Raw genomic sequence first — 14,828 nt, forward strand, 5'->3', positions numbered from 1 at the left:
TCATGTAAAAATTTATTGAAAACTCGCATTGGTTCGGAAATTATTGATGTTTGTTTAAGGGGGGACTTACTTTTTTTGTTGTGTATATTTACATTTGAAATTGACCTTTGCTACGAAACTTTCTCTTATACTGTTGGAGTATTGAATAATGTCGTTTGTTTATTTGATATGCTCAGAGTTCATAGCGCTGGGGAGTCTCTTTTGACTCTTTCCGATGTTTCTTTCGGAGGTGTTTCTAATCTTCTAGTCCTTCTGGTAATTAGCCTTCTTGAATTATATTCTAATATTATACAATTAATACAAATATACCAGCCTTTGAATAGGGGCATTATACCTGACGGTCCTGCACTGTATTACATCCAGATCCAGTGGGGAGTTATTCAACCAAGGTTGGACTCGGAAAAATCTAAGCCCCGGACTCAAAATATAGTAATATTGCCAGTCCAACCGAGGATAAGTAATTTCCACTAATACTTTCGACAAAAAAAAATACGTCTGGTTAATAGTTTTTGTTTTATATCCCTCCGTTGAGTTTTAACAATAAATTTTGGTTATCTTGTCTTAGTTTTATGTCTTCGTTTAAATTATGGATCAAAAATTTATTCCGCTACATACCGCACTCAGCGGAATCTGACCAGTTTCTGCGCCGCTACATTGCGAGGGTTTTCCACTGGAGACAAACCCCGCTGTTCGCTGCAGCGCCTGAGATTTCAGAGAGAGCTCCATACTTTCGATATATTTGCGGGAGGACAACTGCGCATGCCCAATATTTCATTGCGCTCCGCCTAATAAAGATAAAACATTGTCACGTGAGCATCAACGTCCCAGTCATTTATTTAGAATACTCATGAATATTTATAGAAGGGATACAAGACTAAATACAAGCGCAAATACAAAACATCTTCACCTGAATGAATATCCAGGATGAATATGTAAGTTTTTCTAGAATGCCTATAAGTCTGGATGAACCAAAAATGCACTGAATTAGCAAGATAGTGCATTAAGAAACAAAAATAATAAAAATGAATACATATAAATCCATGAATAAATAAATAACTTATATAAATGAATATACAAATATCTATATGAAGTAATAAACGAATTATGAAATGCATATTCAATCAATAGGATGAAAGATAATTGTTTTTATTTGTGGCCGGATGTTTTGAGAAAATATAAAACTAAGAAATATGTGGTTGATTGTTTTCGTATTGTCTGTTTGTTATGTTCGGCGAGAGACCATCTTAAGTTGGTATTTTCAGTAGCATGTATGAAGGCCTTGGTTAATAATAATAACAATAATAATAATAATAATTCAAACACAATAATTATTGGAAGATAAGGTACTCTTTCTGATTGTATAGTGTTTGTGCGATTGTTTTTAATTACATTTTTAGAGTGTCTTCATACTTCGAATGACTTTGGAGAACATCATTGAGTAAGTGCATTGCTATTACAGAAACATCATTGCTATGTTTTTCAAATACAAGTATTGATACTAGTTCAAATTTCATACCAGTTTGATAGCAGATTTTTTTTCCTGGTTACAAAAGCTATTATTTCTTAAAATTCAGTTATGCTGGAGATTTGAAATGCAATATAAAAGTACCAGAGACGATTATCAGCTAGTTGGATAATTGACATCAGAAAAAAATTAATTCTATTTATTTTTTCAGTGATACACGTACAATGCTTGCTCATAAAGATTTTTTTATATTTTACTTTTGCAGATTGATGATATCACAATACTTGGATGTTCCTGAGGATTAATAAGTTATATTTTGAAAGTCTTGTTTGAGGTGGAAATTATTACCTCTCATGTACATCATACAATTCATGTGTAAAAGTCTGACATTTGATGTAAATATGGAAATATAACCACTAATCGAGATGATTTGTTATGTTTTAATATATTTTTCTCAGGAATGGAATCTTGATGAGCTTTGGGATTGGGGTCAACCCTTTTGAGATGCCACTCCTTTATCTCCTCTTGGGTAAATTCTTTACCTCTCTCTGTCTAATGATGTTCAAGTTACAGGGCTTTTTAAAATTATTATTATTCTTTTGATCAATTCATTGAAAAGAATTTGAGATTTGTGTTAAAAAATCAAATCGTTTATTTGTTTACATTATTGTCTATTTAAATCAATAAAACCTGAATCTAAACCATTATCAGTCTCTCGTTTCCTCTTTTCTTTTCTCTCTTTCTCTCTGACCCTCTGCGCCACCCTCCGGCCTGTGTTGTGTTTTGAATTTGGTAATGATTACTTTCAAAGTCAAGTGCAAATAAAACTTAGTAACCGATTGTCCTAATAAATGATGTTTTTATTTTTGTTTCAATATTTAGCCCTGAATCTCTTCATCTTGGTCGCGCTGGTGATCGAGAAACTCGCTTCTAAGGTAAGCAGTAAACGGTTACATCACCATTCACTTGGTGACTTTATCATAATTGGTTTTCAATATTTTCCATAGTTGAAAAATAATGAAATAGATTCTTTAAGTGGTATAAAAGCAAATTCGAAAGCCTAAGACATCCCAAATACAATATGGTTTGTTAACAATGAAAATATACAATTCTGAAATCAATAGATGATAGAAATAAGAGATGAGGAAATCTATATCCATACGCTGATGTGGGTATGATTTATTTTCTTTTGCATTAGGACTACATTGGATGTGACGTAGAGAAGAGATTGGCCAACATCAACCTGGTCATCCTCCTCATCGTCCCCGTGGTCGTTATCTACACCCTCAAGCTCAACCCAGGTAAACTGTAAAACTGTGGTGTTAAACCTATAATACCAGTTGGTGTTCCTAGAGGACCACAACATAAGGTGTTAATATTACACACTAAAGATTGAGCATACATGTAACACCAACGAGTGCAAACGTAACAACCGACAAAGGTGTTGTAATAACATCAATAGGTGTTGAACTTACACCATAAACTTAACATCGGCGTCAAATTACTGGTTTTGACCTTGTGGTCCTCTATGTACACCAATGAACACCACATTTTTTGCTATAAAAAGTCAGTTTATTCGCCTATGATGTTCCCTCCCTCTCCATGCACCTACATCCTCTATATACTCTCCTCTCCCCTTCCCTTTCTCATCTTTCATTTTTATATAATGCTCAACTCCATTACACATTTTTCCCCTTTTACTCTGTGTGCTAAGCATTGCAGACTTTTAAAAGCAGATATACGAACCAATAGCGCCATCTCGAGTCCTCAACTACTCATACCTGGACAGTTTCCTGACCCATAATGCTAGTGTAGTCTAGTAATTTAGACCCACTTGAATGATAACATGCTAATTAACTACTCAATACATCTATACCGCAATAATTATGTTACCAAGTAGCAAAACAATTACTTTCCTCTCGAAACATTTTAGTTTCTCTAAACAAATACAATTATCTAGGTCAAGTTATTCTCTGTAGTATAAGTAGATATCTGAAAACATTTTAAGACTATGTATTTATAACACACAGTCAATGAGACACCACACACACTTCACTTCCTCGAGCATTTAATTTTGTCACCGCTTGGTTGGATTCTAGCTCATGCTGAAAGAAACCACTGTTGTGTATTTCTTCCATATTTGAGAGTAGTACTCCCCAAATCACCTTTAGTTTAGTTTTTTCCATCTTCTCTCTCCCTCTTTGCCTCCCTCCCAATCTTCTAAAACAGCCTTCCATCCTTACTATTCTATCCTTAATGGTGTGCTTTTGCCAATAATTCACATTTTCTATTTCCATTTTTTTCAGTTGGATCATTCGTGGTGGTTGGTCTATACACAATCACCTTTCTAAAACTCTGGTCCTACGCTGACGTCAACAGAGCTTTGAGGGTAGATGGTGCCGGAGATGCCCCCGTCCAAGACCGACCTTTGACCCGTCGACGATCTCGGCGGCTACTTGGACTCGGACCCGAGCCCCTTAAGTCTCCAGCAGCACCCGAACCTACCATCCAAGGTCGGAGTATCTAGTTGTTGGTTTTTTTTTTCCAAAGCGAATCACAGTTATAGACATACATGTCTTGCATAATTTTAGCTTATTATATAACCAAACCTATTTGGTAAAGAAATTAGTTTCATAACCGACTTATTTGGCATGATGTCATCATTTCTACGATTCTTATAAATTTGTTGGAAAAGAGTTACATTCTGAACTATTTATTCATTTGTTAAGCCTATCTAGATAATCTAGCTAAATATGTATTTTAAGCTTTTTTTAAGAAATAAATGTCATCGACGACTTTTCTGTCATCATTTCAGTCAGTTTTATGATTCTTGCAAAATTGTTTGGGTCGAGTTATATCCTGAAATGATAATTTATTATTTCTTTGTTACAGCCTATCCTGACAACCTGAACCTCAGAGGTGAGAGAAATATCTCTTCTGTCCATTACTTGAATCTTTCTTTCTTTTTTTCTATAAAGCTGTGAAAACCTTCCCCTGGCTGGCATTCATCACTTGGCTGTGAATACCAGATAAATATGTCGTTTACCGAAATTGCCATAGGGGTATTTCCTTCAAGCAAGATAATTATTTCTGTAAAAGTATCCCTATTCCTTAAAATAAATCTTTTGTCTGAATCTACACTTAGTCATTATTGTATGATATTGTATATTCTACCAATTGGCTGATAAAAAAGCATATCCACATACATGACTTATGAACCAATTTTATCAGTTTTCTGCGACTGTTTCTTGGGTTTACAACCCTTTACAAACAGATATGTACTTTTTCATGCTGAGCCCGACACTATGTTATGACATCAACTTTCCCCGTACGGATCGCGTGAGAAAGACCTATCTCCTCAGACTGGTTGTCGAACTGGTATGTAGTATTTGGTGCTTGGTATTCATATTTCATTTTGTACATCTTATTATCTAATAACAATTGCAAGTATGCACTCCTTCTTCATTTACATTACCTGAAATAATGCTTGATGTTATATTGATTACGTCAACATGTCGTTAAAGCAAAGTGTAATAAAACAGAGTGAGAAAATCTGGTGGTGACTATATTTCAGTTTAATGGTTTCTCTTTAATAATATTCGATACGTTTCAAACTTGCTCTTCTTTCAAGCAATTCACGGTTTATTAAAAGACATGTCTTGCAGTAAAAAATGAATTGCATGGTTTTTACAAGTCTGAATTTCAATACAATTGCAAAGTCTAAAATACAATTACAACTGAAAATATCTACATAGAATTTGAACAGAGAGGAAACTACAGTAATGAAAAAAAAACCGTTATCCTATTTTTATTTTATAAAAAACAGTTAATAACTATGCCTATTAGGGCGTGTTTTTATATTAAAATCATCTGAATATAATATTTCAATTTTCTCCTTCTTCTTCTTAGATCATTCTTATCCAGGTTTGGCTCTTTATGCTACAACAGGTAAAATATTTTAGGATAAAATTAGAGTGGTCTCCAATTCTCTATATGTTATCCTTTAAGTGATGGAAGAAATGAAGAGGAAATAAGAAAGAGAAAAAATGAGAATACGTAATAGATGAATTGGATTTTGGGTTTAACTATACAAATGAAAAACACCGACTTTTGACTACCCCCCCCCCCCCCACCAACATAATAAAAAACCTCTGGTACGACCTCTCAATGAAATTAACCCAACGACAAAATTAATGATGATGATTTTTATGATGATGATGATGGTGATATTGATATTGATGATGATAATGATGGTGATAATGAGGAGGAGGATGGTGGTAGTGTATTACTTGGTGATGATGAAGAAATGACACGGGATGGGGGATTTTGACAAAATGCCCTAAAAGTCTGACTCTTATTTCAAAAGAGAGTTTCATCATGAGTGTAGTCATCTAACAAATGAAAAAATAAAAAATTGATTTATTTCTCTCTTCTTTTATAGTGGACTGCACCAGCCGTAGTAGCAACAGCAGAGCCATTAATGGTAAAGTTACTGATCAAAATTGTCTTCTTTTCTTACACAAAGCTATTTTTTGCAATAGGTTAACTGGTTATGACATTGTTTAGTTCATGTGCTGTTTATTGTCAATCATGTTAATGCTATAGGTACCAGTTCCAAGTAGACAATTTTTATTCATGTACATGTATATGTAGCTGACTCCTTGTTGGTATATTGTTCTCCACCCCCCTCCCCCAAATTTGATTGTGAATTTGCCAAATCACAATAAAATAGGCATAGTGGAACGAGGGCTTTATATCTTATCATAATTATGCACAATAAATCATTTATAAGTTCAGCTTCATACAAAGATATTGCTTCTCCTGTGATATAAAATCACTATACATGTATATATTTCCAACCAAACTGTAGCATTTTACGTAAGTAGACTTAATGACCCTGCTCCTGGCGTCACTGTCATTATTTTCATCTTCCTTTTTAGGACTATAATATCATTGGAACAGTAGAGTCCTTCCTCAGTGTGGCTGTAAGTGTACTTTCAATTCGTTTCTAGTTTATTTTTAAGAATAGATTATGTGTTTAAAATTTTAATCATTTCATATCGATGTTCCCACATTAGCCTAATTTGTTAAATTTAGTTGTTATTACTTAGATGGTAAGAGATGTTTTTTTCTCAATCCTTTGGGTTAATACATATTTATGTATAGTTTTGTAGTTTTTTAAATGTAAGTTATTTCAACGGACCGCTTTGTAATGCACTTTTGTAACCGACAATGCTACCCTTTGTTAATGAAACAAAATATGAAGTTGTTCTCATTGTGACATTCCCAGTAATATTTTCATTCTGATATAAATTATAATAGTCATCACTTAAAACGTATCCGTTAGTCTCACCGTATGGACTTTTAGGTAAGTCCGCCAGTAAGGCCTTAAAGTGACTTCAATTCTTTTACAAACTTGATTTAAAGTATACAGAAATATCAAAATGTAAATAATTAACTTTTCGAGAAGGGCTTACTCATGGATTAAGAAAAATACTGTCTTTGATTTAAAGAATAACGTGTGCACGTACAAAAAATTAAGAAATTTCTCACAATTTTAACAAAAACATATTTTAATATATCAAAATTGAATTTCTTTGAAAAGCCTAAATCTTACTATTTTAATATGATGTTGACTGGTGTTTTCTCACTTTCTCTTTTCAGTTGGCAAATCATCTTTCTTGGTTGTTATTCTTTTATATCTATTTTCATCTCCTTCTCAACATCTTTGCCGAGGTGACTTGTTTCGCTGACAGGAATTTCTACTCGGACTGGTGGTATATACATATAGTTATATTTATATCGGTGTAAATATGCAATGAATATGCAAACATTAATACATACTCCCAAGTTTTAAAAACTATTTCTTAAGTTTTCAAGTGCCTTTCTCAACCAAGACAGTTCTTTTTATTTCCCTACGTAGTGAATTAACAAATACCCCTGTTTAAATTAATCAATAATGACTGGTGATGATTTTCATGGATATACAAATATATTTGTAAATAAAAATATGTTTCACCTTGGTATTTGCAGTAAATTTTCAAAATATTGTTTTAAGGAAAAAAAAACTGGTCCAATAAACATTTCAACAGCTAATGTGACAATAGATTATCATTTTCTCATTACTCTCGTCATTTATTTCAAGTTTAATCTTCTTGTGTGGCAATTATGGTTATTTTTCTCTTTCTATGGAGGTGTCAATATAATTTAAAAAGCTGCGTTCAATTTTTCCTTGCTAAGTATTTAGATATGGAAAACTGTTGTAACAAAAGTGAGGTTCAAAATTCGAACAATACCTGATCAGTTAATAAAAGAAACCAGGTTGTAACGATCCTGGTTACCGTGTACGTATACTACCCTTATCCGAAACTCTGATCTGTTACCAAATTTAATTGATTATTGTTGCTTTGATTTCAACGTTGTATACTTTCAGGAATTCCTCTAATATCGAGGAATTTTGGAGAAAGTGGAACATTCCTGTCCACAAGTGGTGTGTCAGGTGAGGCCTTAATGACTCTATCAAAACCACAATAATATCATCAATTTGTAACATGCATTTGATCAACTTTCTGTCATTCCAGAAAATGTTAGATTTAATCAAGTATTTAAAATATTGTGGCAATATCATAATCGCTGCAAACAAATGCCAAGGCCGTTACGACGAGGGATGTTTATTCTAAATAATAATTTACCCAAGGTAAAGCATTTCAGCTAGAGCTGACTCAGTCTTAAGACTCGGTTGACGATCGAACCTACGACCTCCCGCTCAGGCGCTAAACGACTGAGCAATCATGCCCCGTTTTGTTTGCTATTGTTGTTATAATTTATAAGTATATATCTTATTTAAAACTGACAAAATGTCATCATTAACATTACTATAACCATTCTCTTTCAAGGCACGTGTATAAACCAGTCCGTGGTCTGGGCTATTCTAAATTCCAAGCCGTTCTCACCGTCTACCTACTTTCTGCCATTTTCCATGAGGTAATGATCTATTGAATTTGATGTAATGACGTCAGCTTCATCACCAAAAATATACCATGTATATGAATGACATAACATGCTCCCTTATTTGTATGCTATTTCAGAATACCATAGATAAATATCTCAGTGTGTTTTTTAAAGCAACAATAGAGATAAATTAGTCGATTATGAAACAAGTGTTTCTTGGTTTTTTTTTATAGACTTGTCAGAAAAATGGTCAATATCTGTGCACCACCAATTCTTAGTTCACGATTGTGTTTGCAAGAAATTCTTATCAGGGGGGGGGACTACTTTACAATGATGTGATTGTTTTCTAATCTATATTGATTTACGTTGTAATATTGTTTTTGATCACAGTATCTTGCCAGTGTTCCTCTGAAGCTACTAACCCATTGGTCTTTTGGCGGCATGATGGCTCAGGTACTACACCAACAGTCAATTAATATCGCGATGTTATTTTTTTTCATGGGTTATTCTTTTATTTTCATTTTGAGAAATTGTGTACTTTTTTATGAACTTCCCTTTGTCCATGTCATTTGTATCCTCGTCCGGTAAGTGATGACTTGGCACAATGAGATCTGATAATGTAATATCTAGGAAGATAACTACGTATTTACGAGGTCTTCAACCAAAGATAGAGAGATAACTTGTTATAACGAGGCCTAGGTCCCGTTTCATAAAGACTTGTTATAATAACGAATGCACGATTTCTATAACAAATTTGATATCAGCCAATCAGATAAAAAGATTTTAGTAGCTTTTAACTGTTATTGTAAATTTGTTATTATAACAAGTTTTATGACATGGATCTCAGAACTCATAACATAAGAACTAGGGTGATAACATGATATGATCAAGTCCAAAGTCATAAAATAAACTACCGCAGTTGATTTCTAACTGATGTGATTTTATATTTAAATTCATTTTGTTAATATCTTATCCATACTTTTTAATTGGTTTTCAAGGTAGGAATGTATTTTAAGGATAACAAATTGCAATCATTTGGCGTATATTTCCAATGAATTCCATTTTATCCGAGAACAATATTGTTGATGCTTACTTGTAAAATGTAAATGAAGAACTAATTGTATAAGATTGTTCATGTTTATATACATTAGGTCTCTATGAGTCAACTTAAGTTGGGAGTTTATATGCTCAAATCACTCGCATTCCGCTACAAATGGCGATCGTTTTATAGCATTTACACTGGTAATTTTAGTTGTACTAGATTTGTCTGTCTCACTGTCGTTATCTTCGTATTGTGCCACTGTAGCTTACTTCGCCATCAAGGGTATTGATATTCAAATAATATGTTGACCCATTTGTTTGTAATTCTACATGTATATACTGTAAGAAATTAATTTTACGAGAGCTAGTGTTATGTTCTTTCTCGATTCTGCAAATATTATAAATGTATAAAATATAATTATATGAGAGAACGAAAGGAAAACATCGAAGTTTCAAATGTTAAAACGCTGTATTCTCTTCCTATCTTGCCTTGATATTCAAACCAGATTGGATGAAAAAAAAAAACGTATCTTACTGTTTCTATTTTCTACATGAACAGATCCCGCTCATTGCCATATCGCAGAAATTCGGAAGCAGGGTGGGAAATATAATTGTCTGGCTTTCGTTTATTCTCGGACAGCCAGTTGGCCTTATCACATACTACATTGAATGCCAAAGTCAATAAAATCATTTCGTCTAATTGTTGCTTTACAAATACTTCTTCATGTATATATGCATTAATTTATTTGTTGATTAATCTTTAATAAAATCTAGACTGGCTAATTTATGGTTATATGTCGAGCAATTTGGATCATTTGTGTATAAAAAGCAAGTGAAATGTTTTTTTTTTAAATGAGAAAGACTAAAACAATTTCTGAATGGGGTACTCTTTGGGGCAGCGAGGTAGGATAATTAACGAGAAATTTAGAAGAAACGATGAATAAGAAGGAAGGGGGAAATGAACTGGCGAGAAAGATAAAAAGAAAATAGTGGACAGAACGGAGAGATTGAAAAGAGAGGAGGTGGAATAAAGTGGATGCGAAGGTAGGGCGCAGAAAGAGATGGAGACGAGGAACAAAGTAAAGCAAAAGTTGCGAAAAACATACAGGGAGATCAGAAAAAGAATGTAAGGTGTAGACAGAGGGAGGGAGGCGAAGAATAAAGCAAAATGGAGAAGCTGGTAGACAGAGAGGAATTGGAAAGTATATAGTAAATTCTTAGGTGTGGAAACAGACAGGAAGATCGGAAAGAGATAGGTGATGAGAGATGGTGGTACGGGGGATAAAGCGAAGGAGAGGAGTGGACGGATAGAGAGAAGTTCTCGAAACTTGGTCCTGATGTTTGGAAACTGATTGATTTTAACCCCCTGCTCCGTACTTTACGTTAAGGGATAGGTGGTGCTGCTGTTGTAGTCCCGATATCTATATCTATCTAAAATTATTCAATTTGACATGAATTTTCTTTACTTTGTTCACCTTCCTGATATTTTTTTTAACCGAGGCAATGAATTATTTTGAGGTACCGCAATGAAAAGATAGATCAGAAAGTCTGAGTTGACAAAGTTTGATTTTAATATGGCAAGAAATATTGACGGTCAGTTTGAATTCTCGTTGAATCGACCCCTGTTACACCCACAAATGTAATAATCGCCCACAAATGTAATAACGCCCACAAATGTAATAACACTTTACCCACAAATGTAATAACGCCCACAAATGTAATAACACTTTACCCACAAATGTAATAATTTCACCCACAAATGTAATAATGCACTTTACCCACAAATGTAATAATTTTTGATCGCCCACAAATGTAATAATGACTTTACCCACAAATGTAATAAATTTGAAGGGATTTTTGGCGAATCTGTTCTAAACTAAAATCCTATAGTAATGCGTTCATATAGCACAAAAGTGCAACGTCTTTTTTCCAGACCTGGTTAATAAAACATTATAGTACAATTCCAAAGTCTATTTCCAGACCCGGTTGTTTCAAAATTATAATATACGTCCAAAGTCTTTTTTCCAGACCCGGTTTATTTAACAATTATAATGCAAGTCCAAAGTCTTTTTTCCAGACCCGGTTGTTTAAAAAATTATGATATACGTCCAAAGTCTTTTTTCCAGACCCGGTTAATTCAAAAATTATAATGCAAGTCCAAAGTCTGTTTTCCAGACCCGGTTAATTCAAAAATTATAATATACGTCCAAAGTTTTTTTTCCAGACCCTGTTGTTTCAAAAATTATAATATACGTCCAAAGTCTTTTTTCCAGACCCGGTTGTTTAAAAAATTGTAATGCAAGTCCAAAGTTTTTTTTTCAGACCCGGTCGTTTCAAACATTAGAATATAAATCCAAAGTCTTTTTTCCAGACCCGGTTGTTTCAAAAATTATAATATACGTCCAAAGTCTTTTTTCCAGAACTGGTTAATTAAAAATTATAATGCAAGTCCAAAGTCTTTTTTCCAGACCCGGTTGTTTAAAAAATTATAATATAAATCCAAAGTCTTTTTTCCAGACCCGGTTGTTTAAAAAATTGTAATGCAAGTCCAAAGTTTTTTTTTCAGACCCGGTCGTTTCAAACATTAGAATATAAATCCAAAGTCTTTTTTCCAGACCCGGTTGTTTCAAAAATTATAATATACGTCCAAAGTCTTTTTTCCAGAACCGGTTAATTAAAAATTATAATGCAAGTCCAAAGTCTTTTTTCCAGACCCGGTTGTTTAAAAAATTATAATATAAGTCCAAAGTCTTTTTTCCAGACCCGGTTAATAAAACATTATAGTACAATCCCAAAGTCTTTTTTCCAAACCCGGTTATTTCAAACATTAGAATATAAGTCCAAAGTCTTTTTTCCAGACCCGGTTGTTTAAAAAATTATACTATACGTCCAAAGTCTTTTTTCCAGACCTGGTAGTTTCAAAATTATTATAAGTCCAAACTAAGATAATGATATTCTAGTTGAATAAAATGAGAATCGAGCTCAGTCTTTTCTCCAGACCCAGTCAATTGAAACTGGTGGAAATGTAACAAAGACCCCAACTCTTTTGTAAATGTTAAATAACATGGAACTATAGCGTAGTCTTTCATCCAGACCCAGATCTTTCAAATAACAAATGAATAATAATAATAATAAATTATTAATAATAAAAAAGCAAACAACGACCCACGATCCTATTTATGTTGAATAACATGGAAATATAGCGTAGTCTTTCCTCCAGACCCAGATCTTTCAAATAACAAATGAATAATAATAATAAATTCGTAATAATAAAAAAAGCAAACAAAGACCCACGATCCTATTTATGTTGAATAACATGAAAATATAGCGTAGTCTTTCCTCCAGACCCAGACCTTTCAAATAAGAAATGAATAATAATAATAATAAATTAGTAATAATAAAAAAAGCAAACAAAGACACACGATCCCCTTTATGTTGAAAACATGGAAATATAACGTAGTCTTTCCTCCAGACCCAGTTATAAAAGTCATTTAAAACACAACAACAACAAAACAAAGACCCTGCAATCTTATCATCATTGAATAACATGGAAATATGGTGTAGTCTTTCCTCCAGACCCAATTATTTCAAAATAATCAAAATCATTAAAAAAGAATAACAGAATCTAAGGCCCAACTATCCTTCAAACTAAGAACCTTCAATAAATAAAAGTTTAGAGAGTTTTTTTTATTCCAGACCTTGTCATTTAAAAAATAAGATAAATGAAATCCTCATGACTAAGACTCAATCATATTCTTGTGCCTGTTCAACATGAATAAGATGATTGGGGGAGTATTTCATCAACATTTATGTCCGACAAGTTGTCAGATCTGACAACTGTTCTTGATGTTGATTGGCTAAGAAGCAGTGCTACCAGTGTCGGATAAAACGTCAGACAACTCCTTTCATGAAATGCTCCCCGGGCTCTAAGTTTTGATGTTGTTTTTTTATTATAAATTTCTTTGCCTGGAAGAAAAAATGAATGTTTAATTGCATCATTTATTATAGGATGTTAGGCTGGAAGAGGGTTAATTTTTTTTCTGTTTTTTTTTTTAACAAACTGGTCTGGTCAAATTAAGTATGCGTTATCACAAGGGTTTATAGTTTGGAAGATGCTGGGGTCTAAGTTTTAAGATTAATGTTTCGCTTAATTTGTATTTTAAAGAGAACTGGGTGAGGGGTAAACACAACATTCTAAGCCCAAGCATTTTAAGTTGGTTTAATTTTGAAGATTGGTCTTAGCTTTGATTTTTTTTCAATATTTGTTTATCTTTTAAATAACCGGGTCTAGACGAAAGACTAAGCATAATACTCGTGTTATTCCACAAGAATAAGAATATGACAAAGTCATATTCTTATTATATTTTAAGATTGTTTAAATCATTTTTAAATTACTGGGTCTGGAATAAAGACAACGCTCTAAACATGTGCTTTTCTACATGCATGGTTTTAATTTGGAGGATTGTTGGTTCTAAGATTCGTTTTGGGGGTTGGGTTTTATTGATTTTTTATTCTTGAAATAATTGTGTCTGGAGGAAAGTCGATCTTCGACAATCGGTCTTCATGTTATATCACAATAATTAGATTATTGGGTATTCGTTTTAGAATATTTGTAAAAACTACTTTATTTTTTTCAAATAATAACCAAGTCTGGAGAAAGGATGTTTGCTTTACCCATGCATTATTACAATGTTTTGTAGGGGTCGTAGTATTATTTTTTTTTAAATGGGTGTGGGGTAAAGACATATTTTTTTTACTGGGTGAAACTTTGGAAAATTGGTTATAGATTTGAAGTTTTTTAATTCATTTTTTAATAGCCGGGTCTGGAGGAAAGACTTTGGACTTATATTGTAATTGTTTAATTATCCGGGTCTGGAAAAAAGACTTTGCACTTTGGTGCTATATGAACGCATTGCTATAGGGTTTATTTTTTAGTTTTAAGTAACCGGGTCTGGAGAAAAGACTACGCTTGATTCTCAATTTACTCTTAGTGCATATATTCACAATATACGCCGTATAAGTTGAAACAACAACAAAGACATTAATTCCGCCAGTTTTGATTAACTGGGTCTGGAGAAAAGACTAAGCTCGATTCTCTTTTTTTCCCACTGGAATATCATTATCGTATCTTAGTTTTGACTTATATTATAATTTTTGAAATAACCGGGTCTGGAAAAAAGACTTTGGACTTATATCATAATTTGTGAAATAACCGGGTCTGGAAAAAGACTTTGGACTTATATTATAATTTTTTTAACAACCGGGTCTGGAAAAAAGACTGGACTTATATTATAATTTTTTAAACAACTGGGTCTGGAAAAAGACTTTGGACTTATATTGTAGTTGTTTGATTATCCGGGTCTGGAAAAAA

General features: G+C 33.1%; 1 protein-coding gene across 1 annotated transcript; it reads left to right on the forward strand.

The window, feature by feature from the left end:
* The first annotated feature begins 1,401 nt into the window (after positions 1 to 1,401).
* LOC135154430 (diacylglycerol O-acyltransferase 1-like) lies at positions 1,402 to 10,238 on the forward strand. The gene is made up of 14 exons (XM_064100575.1): positions 1,402 to 1,438; positions 1,924 to 1,994; positions 2,348 to 2,400; positions 2,664 to 2,766; positions 3,772 to 3,978; positions 4,358 to 4,384; positions 4,740 to 4,843; positions 5,375 to 5,413; positions 5,907 to 5,948; positions 6,406 to 6,450; positions 7,130 to 7,242; positions 7,899 to 7,964; positions 8,362 to 8,449; positions 8,807 to 10,238. Exons 1-14 carry the CDS (start codon positions 1,416 to 1,418, stop codon positions 9,002 to 9,004), a joined length of 1,179 nt encoding a protein of 392 aa, XP_063956645.1. The 5' UTR covers positions 1,402 to 1,415; the 3' UTR covers positions 9,005 to 10,238.
* The last annotated feature ends 4,590 nt before the right edge of the window (positions 10,239 to 14,828 follow it).

Source organism: Lytechinus pictus, chromosome 1, assembly GCF_037042905.1.
Source record: "Lytechinus pictus isolate F3 Inbred chromosome 1, Lp3.0, whole genome shotgun sequence".
NCBI lineage: Eukaryota > Metazoa > Echinodermata > Echinoidea > Temnopleuroida > Toxopneustidae > Lytechinus > Lytechinus pictus.

Coding starts and splice junctions, on each gene's coding strand:
- LOC135154430 (XM_064100575.1), top strand. CDS start 1,416: ATGACTTTGGAGAACATCATTGA. Junction 1,439..1,923: donor ACTTTGGAGAACATCATTGA/GTAAGTGCATTG, acceptor TATTTTTCTCAG/GAATGGAATCTTGATGAGCT. Junction 6,451..7,129: donor AGTCCTTCCTCAGTGTGGCT/GTAAGTGTACTT, acceptor TTCTCTTTTCAG/TTGGCAAATCATCTTTCTTG.